This window comes from Cricetulus griseus, chromosome 6, assembly GCF_003668045.3.
Source record: "Cricetulus griseus strain 17A/GY chromosome 6, alternate assembly CriGri-PICRH-1.0, whole genome shotgun sequence".
Taxonomy (NCBI): Eukaryota; Metazoa; Chordata; class Mammalia; order Rodentia; family Cricetidae; genus Cricetulus; species Cricetulus griseus.
In genome coordinates, this window is record NC_048599.1 from 95401416 (window position 1) to 95424496 (window position 23081).

The 23081-nt window shown below is 36.2% G+C and overlaps 1 protein-coding gene across 3 annotated transcripts in view; it reads right to left on the reverse strand.

Moving 5' to 3' along the window:
* Positions 1-23081, reverse strand: part of Ppp1r1c (protein phosphatase 1 regulatory inhibitor subunit 1C) — a 100174-nt gene that overhangs the window by 76222 nt on the left and 871 nt on the right. For 2 of the 3 annotated variants that reach the window (XM_035446718.1, XM_027420078.2), the window contains exon 2: positions 22040-22100. In XM_035446718.1, the coding sequence (XP_035302609.1) occupies positions 22040-22100 (61 nt within the window). Of the gene's footprint in view, positions 1-22039; positions 22122-23081 lie in introns of all 3 variants that reach the window. The other variant, XM_035446717.1, reaches the window with a different exon arrangement.

Below are 23081 nucleotides of genomic sequence, written 5' to 3' on the forward strand. Positions count from 1 at the left end.
CAGCCAATCACTGAACTGAGATCCAGGAGTCCTATCTAAGATAGGAAGGAGGGATTATATGGAGTCAGGGAGGGTCAAGATCATGACAGGGGAACCTACAGAGACAGATGACATGAGCTCATGGGAGCTCACAGACTCTGGACCAACAGCAAGGGAACCTGGATAGGAACAGTGTAGGCCCTTTGCATATGACAGCTGTGTAGCTTGGCCTGTTAGTGGGGCCCCTAGGAGGAGGGGAAGGATCTGTTCCTGGTGCATAAGCTGGCTTTTGGGAACCTATTCTCCATGCTGTGTTGCCTTGTCCAGCCTTGATGCAGGAGGAGGAGCTTCGTCTTGTCTCAACTTGTGTGCCATGCTTTGTTGATGCAATGGAAGGCCTGCCTCTTTCTGAAAGGAGGGGCAGGAGTGGATGGGGAGGAGAACAGATGGGAGGCTGGGCGAGGGACAAGAGACAGGAGGAGAGGATGGAGGGGAGACTGTAGTCAGTATGTAAAATAAATGTAAAAAATAATTAATAAAAATGTGTTTCATAAAGTCTTTGTTTCTCAATAGCTGGAGGCCTTTTAGGGGAAACAGAGTCAACAAGAACTAAGTTTTCCATATGTAGAGCAAACATCCTATAAATCTGCTTGATACATTACAGGAGTGGTTCTCAACCTTCTCAATGCTGTGACTCCTTAATACAGTTCCTCATGTCATGACCTCCAACCAAAAAAGTTTTCTCATTGCTACTTTATGACTGTAATTTTGCTACTGTTATAAATCATAATGTAAATATCTGACATTCGGGATCTGACACACCGGTTGAGAACCACTACAAGCACATCTTTACAAGCAATTATAAAGCAAGCTATTCACATTCTAGAATGGTAAATAGAAGGAGAATCACATTTGGTACAGATACTATATGACTCTGGTGTCTACCAGCAAGGCAAATGAATTAGGCCTTTACAAATAAGTTTTTCTTTAAAGTAAATATTAAAGGCACCTATGTTCGACCTACTTGACAGCACCATTGAAAGGCAAGAATGTGATAATGTATGTAGAAGTGTTTTGATTGAATGAAGACAGGAATAAGATGCCAAAGCTTGAATTCAGTTCACAGACCTGACACATTTATAAGCTTCAATAGCAGAATGTGCAAAACAGATACATGAATAACCAGGGTAATTGCAATAAGTTTAACACATAAAACATATAGATGTTTGTATTAGAATATGAGATAATATTTTCAATTTTTGAAGGGATGTGGAGTCGAGAGGGTCAACTATAAAGCTGTAGCTAATGGGATTTATAGCACTAACTCTGGCCATATCGGGAGCAAATGAACATCTGTACCCTGAGAACACACCACTTGGTAAGGGTAGAGGAAAGGGTCACAAGCTCACAGCGATGAGGGACAGAAGCACAAAAGCAATGAGAAAAAAGAAGGCAGGCAATCACAAAAGCCAGAGGTGGCAAGAATTCCTAGAAGGGAATTGTCAGCATTTCCAATGGGAGCTGAGGGAACAAGACAGAGGAGCACAGACAGAGGGCAAGTGCAGTTGGATAAGGTGACCACACAGATTGGTGAGTGCCAAATTGAAGTGGCTGCAGTGACTAATGAGACTCTAAACAAGGTCAGACCAACCTTTGTAAAACTGAGTCATAAACAATCAGTATGAAAACAAGTATCATATGGAAGTGGGTGGTGAAGGTCAGGACACCAGGTTTCTTATCATAAGATGTGAAAAGGCAGTAGAAAGGAAGACAGAGAGGAGGGAGGGGATGGGTAAATATCAGAGTGGGTACAGAGAGAGAGAGCTCTTAATAAAAAGAGCAAAAATGAATTGGAGTACAGGGTGAGTGTTCAGAGAAAGCAGCCCCATGGAACAACATTTTCTACCTTTAATTTTTTTTTTTGAGCCAGGAGGGCAATCAAGTGAATACTATTGTCCTTGTTTTTTAATCATTCACCATTACATTAGGTCCATCATGGTCAAGTACAATCCTCATGTGGTCATCAGAGATGGTAAGAGCTATTAATTGTGTGGGTTGTCCAGTAGGTCTCATCTTTTAATCTCATCCCTATGACTTCCCAATGCAGAAATTATAACCATATCCAGTAATTCCCTCTTATCCTAGTATTCTCCCTTCTGATTCTATGCAATGATGATATGGGAGAATGAAAATGTATTCTCTGTTTACCTCCCTGCCAAGAATTACACTGTAAATATTTATGAATGTTTTAGACAATCCACCCAAATCAAACATTTAAATAATGTACTTTAAATATGCTAATTTGTCCTTAGATTGCCTACAATCTCAAACTCTAATCTGAAAACTATTTGCATTTCTCATGAGGCTTCGGCATTAGTTATCAGATAGCTGACTTGTTTAGGCCAGTTTCAGATGCTTGCATTTTCAGGGAAGCACATCTTCAGCATGTCACTTCTTCAGAACACCTGATGTCATCCAGCTGATGTCACAAAGATGGATCCAGAAGCCACTACCTTCATGAGGAGCACCAAATTAACTAGAAAATTTGGCTTAAGTTCCATAATCCCCATTTAACTTGTTTTGCTGATTTGATGAACCCATAAAACTTATTTCAACAGTGTCTTAATGAAAACTGGGTGTCATTTATAGAAATTGTGGCTGAAGAACAAGGGCTAGTGAGGGGATGGATCCAAGTTTAAATCCAGTCTCTACCCCTTGTATTCTCTATCACTAGGTACCATATGCCTATGAAAATCATTATTTATTGTCCTTGAACTCATTTTCTCAGAAGAAAGCTCTGCAACTGAAAACTTAGATGTTTTATCACACTGTAAATAACTTCAACAGTATTTTGAGGCTTCTCTAAAACCAAAAAGAGTCATTTTTGCCCAAATTGCATGGTACCTGTGAGCCAACTGGAGACTCAGATCCCCAAACACATCATACTTAAGAGAATCTTTGTTCTTTTAATTCTATGTAATGATAATATAGAAATCCAAATGTATACTCAATACCCACATGCACGTGCATGAAATGATAAGACTGTACCCAATGGAGCAGTAGGAGTAGCACAAAGTGGTCCATGTGTGTTAGTGTGTCCAATGTGTCCCAGAAACATTTGATGAGAGGCAAATGATGACATGGTATGGAAAGTTGATCCTACCAAGTAATGGCTAGCACATTGGGGTGATTATGGGAATTCTCATAAATGAGGTGGATAAGCTTAAAGAAACTTCAGGCTGCAACTGTGATGATGTCAAATTTACTTTTTCAAGAAGTCTCTATCGTGGTGGTTTGGATCTGCAATCTGTAACCTGTAAGGCAGAGGCAAGATATCTGCAATTTTGAAGTCAAACTGAGCTGCACAATCAAACAAATAAATAAAAATATCAATTATTTTATCTTTACTTGAAGTTGAGTTTTGTGTATAAGCATTTGTCCCAGCATAGAGTCATAATAATATCTCAACAATGCATACACCATGTGTAGTTGTTTAATATGCCATGTGGCCCTATAACTATTATGTTTATGTATGTATATGACTAATGCTTTTCTCATTGCAAAATTTTTTTTCTCCACCAAGTTTCTAAATTCCTCAACTATGCACACTTGTATTTGTGTCCTCTTCACCCACCATCTTCAGCTCATATCCATCCAGGCAGGCAGTGATTCAAGCAATCAAATGAACAAGCCTATTTCAAAACCCTGTCTCAAAAATACTAATATATATAATATTAAATATATTTATATATAAACATAATATATATTTAATAATATAAACATATTATTAAATCCTGAATACTTTGAAATGTTAGTATTCTAGAGTGCAAGGTAGTGCTCTGCTCTTCAAGGAACAGGCACAAAAAGGAAAGGAACAGGCACAAAAAGGAATGAGGCACAAATATGCTTAGGCTTAAAAACAAACATTTGTTTTTACTCTCTCTCTCTCTCTCTCTCTCTCTCTCTTTCTCTCTCTCTCTCTGTGTGTGTGTGTGTGTGTGTGTGTGTGTGTGTGTGTGTGTGTGTGTGTGTGTGTGTGTCCATGTGTACATGCATGCAATGTGAGTACAGAGCCTTCGGATGCCAGGAGAGGTCATCAGATGTCCTGGACCAGAGCTACCTGACCAGGGTTCTGGGAACCAAGCCTGTATCCTCTGCAAGAGCAGTAGCAAGTGCTCTACCTGCTGCGAACATCTCTCTAGCCCCACAAATCCATTCTTTAAAAGTTCACACTGAAGTGTAATTTGCTAACACCCATTCTGGAATTGTGTGGTTGGGAAAATGTTTACTTTACCTTGTTACTTTTTTATTGTGTGTGGTTTATTTTATTCAGCACTCAGAACCTTGTACATATTAGGCAAACATCCTTACACTGAGCTCCATCCTCTAAGTTCTTTGTTTCACCATATGAGACAAAAACAAGAAGAAATTAATAGACAGTTAAAGTGTATTTTTAATTTTATTACATTATTCATTTGTGTGTGTGTGTGTGTGTATGTGTGTGTGTGTGTGTGTGTGTGTGTGTGTGTGTGTGTGTGTGTGTGTGCACCAGTGTGCTTGCATGTGCCAAAGCACACATGTGGTTAGAGGACAACTTGCAGGAGTTGGTCCTCTCATTCCACCACATGAGTGTGTGGAATTGAACTCAGGTTGTCAGGCCTGTTAGCAAAGTCATTTACCTACTGAGCCATCTTTCAGGCACATGCAGTATAGAGTTTTTAGTAGGTTATATAAAATTTAAAGTGAATTGAGGAAAAAAGTTCCTCTGACAAAGAATCCAGTCATATGGAAAAATTGGCTAAACAATGTTAGATGGTTAAAATGCAGACTTAGAATAGACCTCACAATAAAAGTTTTAGCTTCAAGATACATTCAGATATATATTTATATACAGTGATTACATAAAACATCTTCTTATATCTGTTCCCAGTGAGTTGTTCTTAATCAGTTTATTGATTTGTTGTTAAACCAGCACTAAATAAATATGCAAATAATAACTTCTGGAGATGCTGTTGACCTAAATGGGATGCCTGACTTTAGTGGAAGTTATAAAACCTGTTGGCTTCTCAGGAACTTGGCAAAGACTTCAAAGATGACTCAATCCCCAATGATGGGTAAACTATCTACTATCAGGTATTTGTCATGACCAGGAATTATTTCCCTTGGATCATGGATGAAAGACACATTAAACATTAGTTCTGTAGTCACACAAACTTAATATTTTAGTGCCTCACCTATAAAAACAACATGGAGCTTAAACAGATGTCTAGCCACTTGTAACTAATTACCAGTGGGATGAGGACAGACAACCATGTAGCTGGGAACCTGATCCCTACCACTGTCATAAACAAGAACAAAAGAAATACATTGTCTAACAAAATGATACCCATGGCTTGTTGAAACTATAATATAGGAAGCTTTCAACTGTGAAAAGCAACCGATCAGTCCTCCTTTCAATCTTATATATAATTTTCTCCATTAGAATTCCAGCTCAGTTGGTTTTTATAATATAAGATGAACAGGAAAAAAAGAAATTTTGCAAGGTAATTATGATATATTTATGTCATTATTTTTCACAAAATTCCCTTAATGCTTACATAAAAAACAGTATCTAAACTGGTTTCAGATGAAAAACAAAAAAACTGTATTTTAAGGAAATTGTACCCATCAAAGGTGATAAGATGTTTTGTATAGCTAGATTATAGCAGAACTGAAATTGAAACCCAAATTTCCTGACTTTCTGTAGGCAGCTTATTGTTGCTGTTTTAATGAAATCCTCAATATCACTTCACAAAAAAGTAACAAAGGTAAACAGTTCTTATAACAGAAACATGGGAAAATAAGTAATAACTTAATCAAATAAATACCTATCTAAATGCTCATTTTGAAGACCAACACAGTGCAGTGATGAAAGCTGTTACCAAACCAGAAGGAGCCAGGTTAAGTCCTTAAGATCCTGAGATTATCCTGTCCATGCTTTCCACTTTGATCATAGTTCAGGGGACTAAGCATTTTGGTCTGTGTAGTATGTCAAATATTTCTACAATGGCTTATATGTAGGGTGGGGTTTCAACTTCTTTGTATGTCACCCATAATGGCACAGGACTTCGAACATTTTGAGACATCTGCATTTTCAGAGTAAGTGACTTAAAACTCAAGGCCATTGTTGGTCAAAGTACAGCTCAGCCAGAAATGATATCTGAAAACTGTAAAGAAAAGTTTCCATTTGGTACATGTGACTTTGTCCCTAATTGTAATCACAGTCAAAAATAACACTTGTCAGTCCTGAGAAAACACACGTATCCCATCATCCTGTACTGACTAGCTACGTGTCACTGTTTGGCTCTTTTACATTTTAAAATAGCATGCTTTATGTAGCCCACACTGGTCTTTAACTCACTATTCTCCTGCTTCAAGATCTTGAGTGCTGGGATTTCACAGGTGTGCTGTCATGCCAGGAGTCTTTTTTGGTTCTGTGTATTTAAAGAAATATATTCTGCTGACATTCCACCTTATTTGTATGGATCTGATCAGCTTTAAACGCATTTTCAGTACCTTTCATTGAATCATTTTAACCTAAGACATTAAATGCAACATTTTAAATAGGTTTTAAAGGTTATAGTGAAGATCAAAGAATATGTCTATGATCTCTATTATAAAAGCTGGCACCATAAAGATTCAGCTTAGTAAAATTATAAGCAGTAAGATGTGTTAATGCAAATTCCCTTTGAGGATACTTCATCCCTCAATCCATAAAATTCCTATCAAAAAAACAAACAGGTACAAGGCTAGGCTGGCAGAGTTTCTAGCTGAACAAAGAAAGAATATTTTCTTTGTTCCAAAAATGTCCAAAATCTTAATGTTGAAAAACTGAAGTGATGTGAGTAACACATGTGATATAAAAATGTATATTTGTATGGTGTGACGGTTAATATTGATTATAAACTTGATGAGATGTAATAGATAGGATGCAGGCTCCCAGGGAACACCTGTGAATGATTATCTGGGTTAAGTTAAACTCAGCTGACTTCAATGATGGATTATCAAGATTAGGTTAACTGAGGTGGGAAGAACCAACACTCCTTGGGCTGGGGTCCCAGGCAATATAAAAAATAGAAAGCTGGCTAAGAACCACCTGACTGAAGATAGGGTGTGACCAGCTGCTGGAGATCCTCTTAAATGCTTTCCCAGCCTGTACTCCCAAAACATGAGCCAAAATAAACCCTCCCTCAAACTGGTTTTGCTGGGTATTTTGTTCAAGTAGTGAGACAAATAACTACTGCTAGAACATGGGTATGACAAATGTCCTTATTATAAACTGTAACAACATCATACTACTGACTTAGAAATCTCTGAACTACCAGAATGCACACCTAGATGCTAGGGTTACATGCTGGCAATTCAAGTTCACTTTTCTATGAGAGACAGTGAGATAGCTGGCATAAAGACACTTGTTACACAAGTCTGGCAACCCTAGTTCAATCCTCAGAAGCCATGTAATGTAGATGCAGAGAACTGACTCCACAAGTTTGTCATCTGACCTTCATATGTGTGCTGAAGCATGTTCATCCCCCCATACATATCATAAGCAAACACATACACACCAATAATAAACAAACAAATAATGAAGAAGATATAAAACAAATCAAAAAGGACTAAAAATAATTGTTCCCATTGGGCTTTGCAAATGAGCAGCTATATTGAACTGAGGTCATGCAATTAGGTTTAACTGTCCCCCAGAGCATCCATCCATGCATCAGCTGTGCAAGGAAGGATAGCACTCCATAACCCAGAAAGTCAGCAACACGTTAGTGACTCAGACATTAGCAGATGGGAGTAGCTAATCTTATTTGCTTGGCTAATGATACATACCTTATTACAGTTCTCTTAATGATTAAGAGCTCTAATTGTTTCAGGTAATTATATTGATCCTCTAATAAATACATTGCCAACATTTTCTAAGTCATAATTACTAGGTAAACATACCTTTTTAAAAACAAGTATGTTGATCTTACTCTTAAAAGGATCTAGTAAATTGGGTTTTAAAACCTTTAATACCAGTGACTCCATTATTGAGGCATTACTTCTAAGAATGCTATGAATATTTCACAGGAAATTAGAATAAGAACTATCTTATCCTCAATATCTAGAATATTGTTTTCCTTCTGACTCCATCAACCCACCCATTCCTCCCCAAGCACTCAGAGTCTGCAACTTTAACTCAATCTTCTTTCCTGTGGTCACTTCCCACTTTTTCATCCAATAAATCATCAACTTGACCAATGATCCAACTATGCAGACTTTCTCATTTCTATCCAGTGTGTATGCATGCATGAGAGAGAGACAGACAGAGAGATGGGAAAGATGGACTAGCCAGTACAGTCCAGAAGTCAATGTCAGATGTCTTCCTCATTCACTGTCCACTTTAATTTTTGAGACAGGTTCTGTCAATAAACCTGGAACTCATTGACTCAACAAGGCCAGCTATTTAATGAACCACAATGATCTTCATGTCTCTGCCTCCTCCCACTCTACCTCCAGCCCAGCCGGTTGGAATAACAGAAGCATGCCCCTCTACCTGGCATTTGCATGCAGGAGATTTAAATGTAGGTCTGCAAGCCAGCATAATCAGCATGTTATCAACTGAGACATCTTCCCAATCCCTTCAATATATTCTTTATCTTCACCCACTGAAACCTTTTTAGAATTAAGTTTCATCATTTTGTTTTCCTTCATCAAACATTCCCCAAGCTCATAAATAAGAAACACCAAAGTCAGTATCTACCTGAAACATGGGGAATGTTGTCCATTATTACATAGTAATTATTGTTAATAGAACAGGAATCTAGTGACTTACGTAGGATTTATGCTTATAAAATTGATTTTATTTTGTTGTTGTCTTATTTTCAGTTCCTTAGAGAAGAGATTTGAGGTAGGCAATCATATTACATTTTTCCCAGATTATTTTATGACACATTTTGAAATCATTTGCCTAAGGAAGTAGTTTTCTTATAAAGAATTCAAAACTAAAGTTTTTTTCAGACTTTTTTCATGATGCAAAATACTGAGCTATAGTTCTAAAGACAATGAAGAAATTCCAGACTCTTGCTGCTACAAGAAGAATATAACATTACATCTGGAACAATTTTCTTGATAGAAAGCAGGTTGTACTATGTATGGGAAAAGAATGACAAAAAGAATGTCTAATTTAGGATCAAGGAACTGGAGCAGATGCCTACAATGAAGTCATTACTATGTCATATAACATCAGTATGCCTGCATTAATAACATGTGAATAATCACCTAGCCATCAGGAATATATTGGACACAATCTTATCAGACTCATTCAGAAAATTGCCCGACAGCTGGAATTCTATTAAAGGAAGCTATATATTTGTGTGCTTTCCAACAATTCATGGGGGCTAGAATTGGTTGTTTCTACAGTTTCTGTGCATTAACTGGCAAAGAAAAAGACACAGGACAAGAGTCACTCTAAAATAATTTCTCTCACAATCATAAAAATCTATTTACATAAAAATCTTACCTGCAAGCCAATCAAATGCACTGTTTGCCAAAGTTGTGCAATTATAAATGCTTTTGGTAGAAATAGATGTGTTGAATTACCAGTATTTATAGTTTTTATTTATTTATCTTTTCTTTTTTTTCAGACAGGGTTTCTCTGTGTAGCTTTGGAGCTTATCCTGGCACTTCTCTGGAGACCAAGCTGGCCTCAAACTCACAGTGATCCACCTTCCTCTGCCTCCCTAGTGCTGGGATTAAAGGCGTGTGCCACCAACGCCTGGCAAATTACCAGTATTAATTTCCAAGTTACTATCAATTTTCTGGTAGGTTATTGGGGTGGGCACGAATGGTTTTAGAAGAATTGCTGGATTAAATGTTTATTTTATAATTCAGTTTTTCATGAGAAGTTCCTGTGTACTTTATCATAACTCATCAAAAGCTACAATGGGTAAATGACTGGGCAAAAATTAGAGCTTGTGACAGATGAATAATAAAGTAGAGTCACCACAGTCAATCACCTATTATATAGTTATGTTTTCCAGAGCCTCACAAAACCATAGCAAAGACAAAGGAACAAGCCTGGTGTCTGTAGGTATAAAACTTTCTAGCTGGTGTGATCCATACACCGTTCTGGAGAAAGGGTTTGTTCTGAGTCTTAAGGTAAGAATAATAATAGATGGGACAAGAAGATGACTTTCAGCCCGTCGTTGGTGGCACACGCCTTTAATCCCAGCACTCCGGAGGCAGAGCCAGGCGGATCGCTGTGAGTTCGAGGCCAGCCTGGTCTCCAGAGTGAGTGCCAGGATAGGCTCCAAAGCTACACAGAGAAACCCTGTCTCAAAAAAACAAACAAACAAAAAAAGAAAGTTGACTTTCAATATATACAACTCATTCCTATTCTGTCAAAATAAATCCAAAGACAAAATCATAGTCTTCCTATTTACAATGCTTTAAGCCAAAACCAGTAATATTTTAAGTGTTTAGATATGCAGATACCAAACCGATAAATATCAAGCTCAAACTATAAGAAGGGACAATGAACACAATTTCCCTTTTTTTCTTCTTGTTTATCTGATTGTGGGTTTTTTCCATTATATAATGAAATGTTCACTGTTAATAATTTTTAAAAACTTTTTATTGATAATCAGAAAGAAAAGGTATGTCTTACTTCAAAAATAAATTCACATTGAAATAAGTAAGTACAGTTTTACAGTACTATATGAAAAAGAATCTCAAGTAGCCAAGCTACAATGAGAAATTTACTACCAGTTATTCCATGAAGACAACAAATAAAATATCAAGAGAATTTTGATGCATATTTATGTAAGGAAGAATGTTATAAGAAGAGCAACGACCTTGAATAGATGTCATTGTTTACACTTCAGATGTACTAACATTCCAGGTATTGTGCCTTCAGTAGCTCACCACATCATTGTCCCTCTATTTATAGCGACAGATTGCTCTCAGAGTTGTGGAGGAGATGTACTGTAAATTAAGAAGCTTTACAAACTGTAAACCAATAAGAATATACATCACTATGAGGCCTTTTAAATATGCCTTTGAACTTAGGTATTTTTCTTTTTAAACTATCTTGCTCATATCTTAGAGATATTTTGTCCTTTATGTCTTATATGTACTTCAGAATATATTCCTTATTCCATAACTGTCTATATAAAGAGTACAGCTGGCATTTGCTTTGAATCAATGGCTTTGACTGTAGACCTAGACTGAAAGTATTTTCAGCCATCTCTAGGCTCCAGTGTTCTTTATTGGCTAAGTGAAACAGGAACTCTGGGATAGTTACCAAGTGAAATTACCTGTGGTAGAATTTGAGATGAACCACTTTAGCTCAATCATTTGCGCAGTTCTCCTTCACTGAAATGTGATTGTAAGTGGGTCTCTGGCATTATTTCTTGAAAACCCTTAATCACCAAGGGCAAGTGGGTAATGCTTAGAATCAATAATGGTGAAAGAATGGATAGTCCTCACAGTGCTTTAGGAAATACAGCCAGCCTGAGAATGTCCCTACTGGACCTGATATCTGTGTATATACTGAAATGTATTTTCAGCCGGAATTGCTATGTGGAAAATGAACAGAATTTTTATATTCTTATAACACCCAAAATGGAAAAGAAAATAAGGTGGCAATATTAAGAATAATTGAATACAATTTTTCCTCCTTTTTGTTTGTTTTTTTCTTTAAAATCATGGCTCAGCTTTAGTGTAATTGCCAATAAATTATATAATAAAGATTCTGTAGACTAGGGAAGAATGAGTGACTCATTTAAAAGTCAAAATGAGAACAATGTGCAGGTGGTGATGGAATATGTCAGCTTTTCCTGTGTGCCTTATCATAGCTCATTAAAAGCTAGAATGGATAAATGATGGGGCATAAATTAGAGCTTGTGACAGCTGAATTATGAAAGTAGAGTCGCCACAGTCAATCACCTAATATATAATTATGTCTTCCAGAGCCTCACAAAACCATAGCAGAGATGAAGACGCAAGTGTGGGATCTGCAGTGTCCCTTTGATGCTTCTTGTTGATTCCAGAAACAAAGCCGGAGGCATGACTACCATTGTGTGTCCTTCAAGGAAGTGAAAGACTGAGGCTCCACATCCAGGCCACGATACACATCTACATTCACTAATTCTATATTTAGGGCTCTTAGCACAACACACCTCAATGTTAAAATCACAAACAACTAGTTCAGAAGTTACCATGGAGTGCATGATCTTAGATACTTAGGAACAAGGGATGTTGCTGATTAAGCCACAACAACAACAAAAACAAAAAGAGAGGTTTTACCTGTAGAAGAGAGTTGGCAAGTAACTGAGGGAGAAAAGCCAAATAATTTCAAGGTTATGTGGCTGTTGTTAAGAAGAATGGAGATAACATTTATAGCCACTGTTCTCAGCCTTCCTAATGCTGTGAACCTTTAGTACAGTTTTTTTGTGCTATGGTGGCACCAACCATAAAATTATTTTCATTGCTACTTCAAAACTGTAATCTTGTTACTGTTATGAATCAGAATGTAAATATCTGTGCTTTCCAATGGCCTGTGAAAGGGTTGTTCAATCCCCAGAGGGGTCACCACCCACAAGCCGATAAGTACCGATTTATAAAAATGCAGATATAAGAATTGAGTTATTCCAAAGATGAGTAGTACAGTTATGTGTGGTGACACAGTCCTGTCATTTCAGTATTTGGGAATGTGAGGCAGAAGATTTGCAAGTTTGAGGCCAACCTGGGATGATAGAAAAAACATGTGCCAATTAAAAATAAATGAATAAAATAAAAACATTGGTTATTCACTTTCAGAAGGTCTGAGCTTTCTTTATATAGTTATAATTACATTCACCAATAAAGAAAATGGGAATGTAAGAACCACTTAAATGAGATCCATAATCCTAAAATAGCACTCATATACAATGAATACAACTTACTTTTAAATTCTCTTTTTACATTTTTTCTATTTGCTTGTGGTATTATGTGAGTTTTGGATGTCTGAGTGTGTAGTGCCGGTTTATGCTGGTGCATTAGCCTGTACATAATGTTCACAGGTCAAAACAAGACGCCAGATGCCATGCATGTTCTGATTTGTTCCCTTGAGACAGAGCTTCTTCCTAACCTTGGTATGGTAACACAGTCCTTCAATCTCAGAACTTGGCTGGGAGCCAACAAGCCCCAAAGATCCCTCTGTTCCCAACTTTAAAAAAGTTGGGTTTGCAGGAGCATGCAAACTTACAACTGGCTTTGTATAGGGGTGCTGAGGATTCAATTGAGTAAGTAGTTGATAGCAGGAGTAACTGAGTTTGGATCTTCAGCACGCCACATAAAACCACAATTCGTGGAGGGTAGGAGACAGAGACAGTCACATCCCTGGGACTCAGTGGCCAGTCTAGTAAATATGGTGAAAAATGAAAGACAAAAACACCTATATCACTGAGGGTAATTATTTTTAAACTGGACTTCATAATAACTGTCCTAATTCTTGTCTTCTGCATAGTTCATATATATGTATGTATACTTGTTTATATAGTCTTCTTGTTTATTTTTGCAACTGTATTCTAATTATTTGTCTCCCTTCTCTTTCCTTTCTCCATGCCCTCCCATATGCAAACAAGGCACTACAAACTTATGTATGAAGAGTAAGATTCTGAAAATTATTTCCCATAGAGATAAGAAAGTGCTACCAGAGAATACAGGAAATAAAAAGTCTAGTTTCTTGTTTTATCTTTAACAGTATTTTCTTTTAGTATTACTGCTAAGTCTTTATTGCAATTACATTAAGATCAGATTATTGATATATTGCCCTTTGATGTTGCAGATTTAGGCAATTTTATTTCAGGATAGCTTTGTCCAATCCCCATTGTTCCTGTACCAATTTAGTCTAAATAATATTAAGTCATACCGCTATGTAAATGATACAGAGAAGACCTATAGATATAGATGTAGCATTTCACAATATGCTGAGATCACCTGTAAGTTAGGAAAGATCTGATGGGACAATGTATAGACTCAGAGAAAACAGTGAAGTCTTCAAGGTTTGGACACTTGCTTTGGGGACAAGATTTCCCTTCTACCTCTGGCTTCAAGCAGACACCCACCTCCTGAGCCCTTGCAGAATACTTTCCCAAGATCTCAAGATGTTGCATTTCTAGAATACTTGTGTCTCAAAAGTAATAGCAACAACTTCAAAACATGAGATGGTATTCAGATTGACTATGGAGGCATCTTCTAGTAGCTCTAAATTTTTATTTTGATTTAATTTCACTTGTAGGTTGATCTAATTTAAAAAAAAACTTGAAAGGATTTTATATTCTCAAAGTAAACTAAAGTTCTAATCCGAACTGGAAATAAAATAAAAAAGTAAAGCCTTCATTTTTAGTCCCTGGTAATCTCTGCTGCTAAACTGTGCCTGGAGTTTCTTTGTATGATTCTCTAAAATTCCTACATAGAAACAGATGAAAAGATAGAAATCCCAAGCCTTGAAGGCTTGTTTCTGAGCATTCTCCCAAAGACATTTGAAAGTCATACTTTTCAATACAATACCCACTTTGTTAGGTCCCACCTCCATGTCAACCCCGGGCCCTGCCACCATCACAGGTTCACTAGTTCTATAGTTTGGTGGATTTGACCATCAACTTGAAGCAATTTGAATGAGCTGTGAGCAGTTTAAGTCTTAAATGTGAAATTTAAAGTATACTGGAACCTGAATGGTGTCATCCATGCCTATAACCAGGCAAACACAAAAATGGATGTCTATTTATTCAATGGACTCACTCACACCAGCATTCTTTAAAATGACCATCTGCAATGCTTAGTAAAATACAATGGTAGTAAATACAATGACTAATGAGGTCTTGGGAAGATGAGCCGAGGTTCCTTGTAGTAACACAGAAAGTTAACCTCCATCAGAGATTAATACCCTACTTTAGCCTGTTCTCCTAACTCTACCCATTTACATCATCATAAATGCATTACTATGAGTCAAGCACCTCTTCTAGGAAACATAGCTTATTTACAACTTTAAAATCCAGTCCTAAGAAGGTCCTATGGTAGACATTCTTGTACCAAAGTCATATATTGCATTTTTTGCACATATGCATTCTTCAACCCTGTTCTACCAGCTTCACTATCAAAACTACAATATGTCACATTGTGAATATGTTTCATGCAAGTTTCCCCATTAGCATAGTGTTAAGGACATGTTTATTTTATCCCCTAGAGAGTAATATGTTCTCTAAAATGTTGAAAAGGTTTATAATAAATTTGAGGATTTCCAAATCCTCAAATTTACTAGCTTATCAACATTTAACATCTACTCTATAAGTGATTTATAATGAACAATAAAGTTTAGTTTCAGCCTCATCCTTAAACACTTGAAATTAAAAAACCAAAAGAAACCAAACATATGTTTACCAAAAAAGTGGATGTAATAAATAAATAAATGAATTCCTTGGCCATAATTAATTTTACCATAGCTTTAGCAATTTGGGCTTATAATATTTTAATTATTTCCTTTTCCACCCAAATACACTGGTCTCTGTCTTCTAGACTATATGTCCTTGGAGGATTTAGAACTAGAGACTGACTAATGAATATTTACTGAATTAAAGTAAGTATATAGTATAAAACAATAAAAATTTCTAGAGTGAGTGGGAGAAAGTGTTAAAATAACATGTCAAACAATAGGTCCAAATAGACAAGGTGAGCTTTTGAAATTTAAGTGAGTCCTGTCCTGCAGTTTAAACAAGAGAAATTGGTGGGAATTATGGAGACTGATTCATACAAATGAGTCAGTTGGACTGGAGAGATGGCTCAGTGTTTAAGAGCACTGACTACTTTTCTAGAGGACCAAGGTTCAAATCCCAGCACCCACACGGCAGCTCACAACTTTCTGTAATTCCAAGATGTGACACCTTCACACAGACATATATGCAGGCAAAACACCAATGCATATTTAAAAAGACTAAAATAATAAAAAAAATATTCTTTAAAAAGTTTAGGATAGTCCTCCACTATCTCAAGAGTTTGAGGATAGTGAGTTTGTAAATTCAGTGCCAAAAGTAAAAAAAATGAGTCCGTCTAGATTAGCTCTTAGAAAGTTGGCTTAGAAGAATCACTTCAAGGAATCAAAAAAAAAAAAAAACCCTGCCAGAATATAAGGCAGGGGATGATGTATGAAAGGAAATCAGAACAGATGGAGTGAAGTTAAAAATGAGCCAGCAGAGAGTTGCTAAAGAGCATATATATATATATATATATATATATATATATATATATATCTTGACTCTCTTCATAATATTAAATATATATTTATGGTCAAACAGAAGTTTGTTAGACATGTGATTATTGCTGCTAATCATCTTAATATTGTTGTAAACAATATTAGAAAGCTTATTTTAAAAACAGTTAAGAATTCAAGTTCTAGTCTATGAAACTTGTATTTGCCATCAAAGACATACACAGTTGAATCAATACTGCAATATAGTGTATATAACAATTCTACAGCTGTGTACACTTCTAATAGATTTTTGAGGCATTAGATTTTTTCTTCCAGGGGAGATCTTATCCTTTGGGGACTATTTATGACTGCCTAAGAGGATTAAAAAACAGCAGTTATTCTTTAATAATGAATATGAGAACACAAGCTTTCTCAGCAGTGACAGTGATAGAGCATTGGAAATCTTCAGGATGTGCATGGTAGTAGTAACTCTGCAAGGCATTTCTTCATGCTTTTCTGTTTAGAAAGACACTAAGCCCAAGGAGATGAAGTATACACCCAATGGCTCACTAGATACTGACAAAACTGGAATTCAAGCCAGGTCCACTCCAAAGCCTGGCATCTCTGTTATGTGCAGTGTCCTTCACAGATGTTTTCATCTTCTTCAAGCCACAAGCAGAAAAACTTATATCAAAAAAGAGCTATCAATCCACCAACAATCATTCTATCATATTTCCTTAATTATATTTTAAACTCCATGTAAAAGGTCAATGTGTTCTATTTATTCAAAATCAATAAAAACTGCCATCTTGTCAAAATAAAGTTGAAGTGTTTCTGTTTGTTATTTACCATTTCATCTTATTTTGTTTAATTTGAATATTATATTACTTCATCTGAATACTTACATTATAAGACACCTTGGCACTACTGAGAGTCAGAATTTGCCTTTGACTCAACTTTTCCATTTGAGTGTACAATTTGGCTATACAGGATAAATAATGATGAAAAGTAAGTCAATCAGGTGCAGGGTGATCCTTAAAATCAACTTACATCACTTGTCTTTAAATCTTTCCACATGGTTTGACATCTAATGGTGCATAAAAATAAATGCTGAAGGGAAAAAAAGCATGGACATCTCTGACATTTCCTTAGGAATTAGTATCAGATAACTCTTGAGTGATCTTCAAACATTGGATTTGGAATTTTCACTGTAGTCAGTTGTGATTAGGCATGAAAACTTCTGAGTAATCAGAGGATAAGGTGGGTCAGGATAAAATCACATTGCCAAAGAAGGTATGAAAATTTAGAATGAAAACTATCAGCATAACTTTTATTTGAACACGATGGATACAAGGTACTTGGAGACAACTGTCACCTCTGAATCTGGTATATGACTATTATCAAATAGATAAGTTTCCAAAAAAATCTTCATTGTCTCCCTGGGGCCTTCATTCATGGTGCTCTTTTGACTACATAGTCGTTCAATTTGAAAAACAACAGGATTGCCACTAAGAGGTTCATTCACAGACAATAACTATGCACTTTGACTTTGATGATGATGCAATGCTTACCATTAATCCTGAAAAAGAAGATTCATGAGAAATCTTCCAAAATTCCTGGGAGTCCTTTGTGTTTGAATGGCAGTATGTTTTCTAGCTAGGATTCTACAAATGGAGCTTTCAAAATCTCATTATGTGACTTAGTTTCAGAGTCATAAAATATATGTCTTGTTTATAAGTCATCTTCGATGGTATACAGAGTGTCACTGGCTTTCTGTTCAGTTTGCAGAGCCACATAGTCCCATATGTTGGGAATCCCAGTTCTCTCAGGTCTATCAACTTTCTATCAAGATTGAAAGCAGATGGCATGTTCCTATGCTATAGCTCATAAATTCCATATAAGCTAATTTTAGGACCTCAATGTATATGATAATATCTTTTTTTATTTTAATTCCTAATTCTAAGATTACTTTAGGGGGTAAAATAGTCAAGAGAAAGCCAACTTTTCCCAAATTTGGCTTGGTTGTAAATTCAATAAATACCCTTCCAAATTATTTTATGTTGTATTTCCAGTCACAATTTTAGATGTATAATAAGCTTTTAGAGTCTTGGGTACTTACCTAAATCTTTACTTAGCTTCTTGTAGTTCAATCATGTTTAATAGACCTCAGGCCCATTAAGTATAATTGTAACCATAACAATAAGTGGAAAAGAATGGATGCCACAAACCTTAATATTCACAAAGCCTGGTTTAGACTGGCTTTTTACTGGAAGACTGTGTTCAGCTCTGGGCTGAAAATGCAGAGAAATTGAGGAGAATTTGGAAAGGCTTCACTGAAAACCTGAGTGGTTCTGGGAAATGGATATTTGATGTAGAAAATAACAACAAGTAATTGTTTTATGTGTCTATTTAGGTGGAAAAACTACTTTTATTGAATAGAATAAGTGAAGATTTATTGTCAGTTAGAGAATTTATATTTAACATTGGCATAAGAAACTATTTCTTTACCTCTAAAATTATTAGACTTGGACCTGAAATCTAGATATAATTATGTATTTTTCTCTGAGGTGCATAAAGTGGAGCCAGTCTCAAGGAGACTTCTGTAACAATTTGAGATGAGACTGGAAGCATTTTCTAAACATGTTTCTCTTCCTAACTCTTGAGTTCTAAGTCTATGGATTAATCAGTTTTCTGTTGCTGTGGAGGGAGATTCATTTTCTTCCATGTCTTTACAGTGATAACCCAGCATTCTTTTTCATTGTGGGCCTCTGGTAGGGTAAGGCATTATAGTAAGGACTTGTCTCCAGACAGCTAGACATTACCACTATACCCTTGCTTCCCTCCAGGAGGTCCTACTTCCACTAATGGTCAAGATTTGAGTATGTTGGGCCTTTAGGGGACAGTTAATTCTAAACCATAACATTCTCATAGCCAAATACACAGGCTTATGTCTGTTTAAAGACAAGCAATGTTGAATTAAATCCATATATGAGGTGGAATAAATACAAAAGGCAGCTGCCATTTATTGCCGCATTATGATGATTTATGTGTGAGTACAGATAAAGCTATAAGGACCACACCAGTTGACCACAGATTACAGAAGAGTAAAAGCTAACTGCATTTACTATAGCAACAATAATGATACTCTAAAATACAACTTCAGAGAAACTGATAAGCTCAAATAGAAGAGGAGCTGAACATACAGAAAGAGAAGCAGTTTCTTCAAAAGTCACTCTAGTTACAGGCCTGAGAAGACAGGGAGAAGGTGACATTTGTCTTTGATGATTCCCCAAACCCAGATCTTATGCTTCTAGTATCTTGTTACTGCCACATGACTGTTCAGAGTTATTTCTGAATGCAAGTACTTTGATTATTCCTTTTCTACAATAAAGACACATTTGTTATTAGCCTTTCTTATTCCTATAATTTTGAGTTAAATTATTTGCTGATCAATGTGAAAGGGTAATATAACTTTAATAGTTGCATGCCTGTTTCATAGAGCTTCTTCTGGGGGTAATTTGCTTGCTTATTTGTTAGTGAAGATTTGAGGCTATAGTTTCTTGCCATGGTAATCGAAATTGGGTGTCTACCTTTTCTGTGTGTTTAGAACATCACATGCAAAGTAGCAAACAAATGGAACAACTGGACTAACATGTTAAAATATCCTGTTCTATTGTTTCACTAACAACACATTGAAAATAATCTTTTCTAGTATTAAAGACAATTTTTCATACTGTAAACAATGTAACTCAGGTTGGCCAGGTACACCTTATATGGTTCAGGACATCTGGAACTGGAAGCAATCCTATCTCAGCCTCTCTAAGAGCTAGGATTATCACATGCAGATAAAATGACTCATGAATATCTATCTATAATAAAGAATATAACTTTCTTTGTTTCATTTATTTGCCATAAAGAAACATTTCGGGGACTTGAATCTTAAGCAGTATTAATGTTATATGATCTCCAATTATTTCATGGGCCTTTTCAGCAAACTGAGAATTGTTTAGTCCACCACCACCACCACACCACCACCACCATACCACCAACTAACACAACAACCACCTCCTCTACCATACCACCACCACCACCACCACCACCTCAGTATTTAAAGCTGTACCATTCTTTGTTTGTTAAAAACCACTGCTTTTGAGGGCATAAGAAACAGATGCTTTGCAAAATAGAAGCTCTTAGGAAATGCTTCACAAGTGGCCAGATGATTGTAACTAAGAATTGTTGCATAAGACAGATATTCTCAGGGCAGATGTGAGCAAAGAAGTGTGCATACTTGTAATGTAAGTACAGCATGCAATTTGTGAGTTCTACATTATATCAGATCCTTAATATTTGTTTTGCAGTTTCCAATGCATGTTCATGTTAAATGATTTGGTCATTAAAATAGCTCGTGAAGTGGGAAAAATGGACATTATCATATCTGTCTGATATATGATACCCAATATTATAGGACTAATAAATATCAGTAACCAAGTTTGGCTGAGTTTTATCATCTTTCTGGGGAATCTGACTTCAAGTTCTTTCCCCAGTAAATACAGATACCAGGTCATATCATTTTTACTAGGAAAAGTCTTAGAGCTAGGGCTTTTGCTTTAGAATCTAACACTCACTTACACATTGAAAACACTTAGTCATTGAACTTACAAACTTACATTTATTTGTAAGCTATAGCATGCATGTATGTGTCATTTGTACCTCTTAATCAACTGCATATAAGTTAATACTTAATAACTTAAGTGATACACTTGAAGATGATTTTAAGATGTGACGCACTTTAATGCTTAAGGATCAGATTATAATTCATTTTTGTCGGCAGAAACAACTTACTTGTTTCAGTGAGCTGCTAATTTTCCTATATTTAGACATGATAATAAATATTCTATGAGAATTTTTCTTTCTTTTTGTGTGTTTCTATAACTAGGAAGGTTCCAGAGAAGTCAAGGACTATTTTATTGTGACATTTCTAGAACAAATCACTCAGGACTTAGAAATAGACATATTCTCTTTCCATTATTCAAACTTTTTTTTGCCTCCTTTGTGTATAGTCACAATCAAGTGAACAAATGAACAACAACAACAACAACAACAAAAACCACTGTGATCTTCTGCGTTACAAATTAATGAGCTTCCCTCATCTCTTTATATTTCCAGGGGCTGCCATTAAATGTAAGATGAAAATCACTCCACTCAGTAAGTAAGCTTACTGTTTGTGTATTACAGATCATAGCTCTTTATCAAGACTAATAATGCAGTTTTACTTTTTACAGGAAATGGAAACTAAAACCTCAACAAATGGATGCAAGCGTTCAGAATGGCTCTCAAATGGGCAGTGCTGAAAATTGATCTGGTTCCTTGTCAATTGCATCATTCAGAGATGACATCAGCAGCAAGGCTGCAGCAAATGCTGGCATGTGACATTTCCCATACCATAAATAAAATCACACTGGACAAAAATACAATCATCTCCAGATCTGCAGCTTGAACCTTGAAACCTAATTAACAAACATTTTACCAACTTCATCAATAAGGTCTGGACCAGGTTCCATATAATCAAACAGCAATAAATGCTGATAAAACATGGTATACCCTGTCATTAACCAGTGTGTCGTCCTAGAAGAAAGGTTGGCTGCTGATTGAGACAGTTCTTATGATATTTATTACTGATTTTGTTTATGATTCCTTTTAGCTAACTGGAGCCCTAAGCTGGTACTTATCATCAATGTCATACTGGTTGCTCCTCTTTAGACAGTTCTGCTCCATCTCATCAATAGGAAAGACGTCATGCCTCTTTACCTGGGGGATTATGCTCATTGAGAATCACAAGGGATGCTGGTGTAGGTCTTCTTTTCCTGATCTGTGAACAGCAAAGGCACAGCTGATGTCAGGGTGATACTTAGACACTGCCCTTCATTGATTCTACAGCTTGAAAAGCTGCCCACCCTCCTCTTTGCCTAGCACACATGAACAAACTTCTAGGAGGAACTTAGTGTTTGCTCACTGTATATTTCAGAGCCCTGGAATCTAGCAAGAACTGCCAGATATTAGTAACACCTTCTTTGACCACAAAGTTACATTTCCAAAGGGAAAAATAGTTGTTGCATCATCAAAATATGAAACTAAAAGTAATCTGCTGCAAAGTACAAGGATGACTTTTTTATTTAAGTGACTGTGGTAAAGCTCCATGACATTGGCATTGATACCATGGTCCCTTGCTCTCATCTAAATGAGGCAAAAGGAACTTGGAGCTCTCAAATTTCTACTAGTACTGTAATTAATTTGGCAATGCAAGTTTTAGATTTCAATTACTATCCCTAAATTTTTATTTTCTAATACTCAGACCAAATTGGCAGGTCAAAGAGAAATCCAGATCTTAGAAGAATGTGTATTTTGGTTCCTTCAGGGGTTACTAATTGGACCCCGTAGGTAAGAAAGAATAAAAGGGAGAGAACATGAAAATGAGGGGGAATATTAGTGGGTGTCAACAAAATGGGAGGGAAGAGCTGGGGTAGACATAATTAAGATGTATTATATATGTATGTGAAATTGTGTATAAATAAGTAAAAGTTACTCAAAAGTGTAGAAGAAAAAATGAATATATACTTAATTGAAACTAAGATTTGGTGGATTCAGTCCCTTGTTATAGGAATTACAGGAACATGTTATGACTAGACTCTTTTGCTTCAGGCAGCCTTTAGTCATTCAATGTATCAGTTCATAGTTAATTCCCAGAATACTTGTCAATAGGATAAAGGATAAAGTGTACAAATGATGTTGTTCAAGATGGAAGCAATGCTCAGTTCAGTGAACAGATCTGGTCAAGGTTATATTTATATGG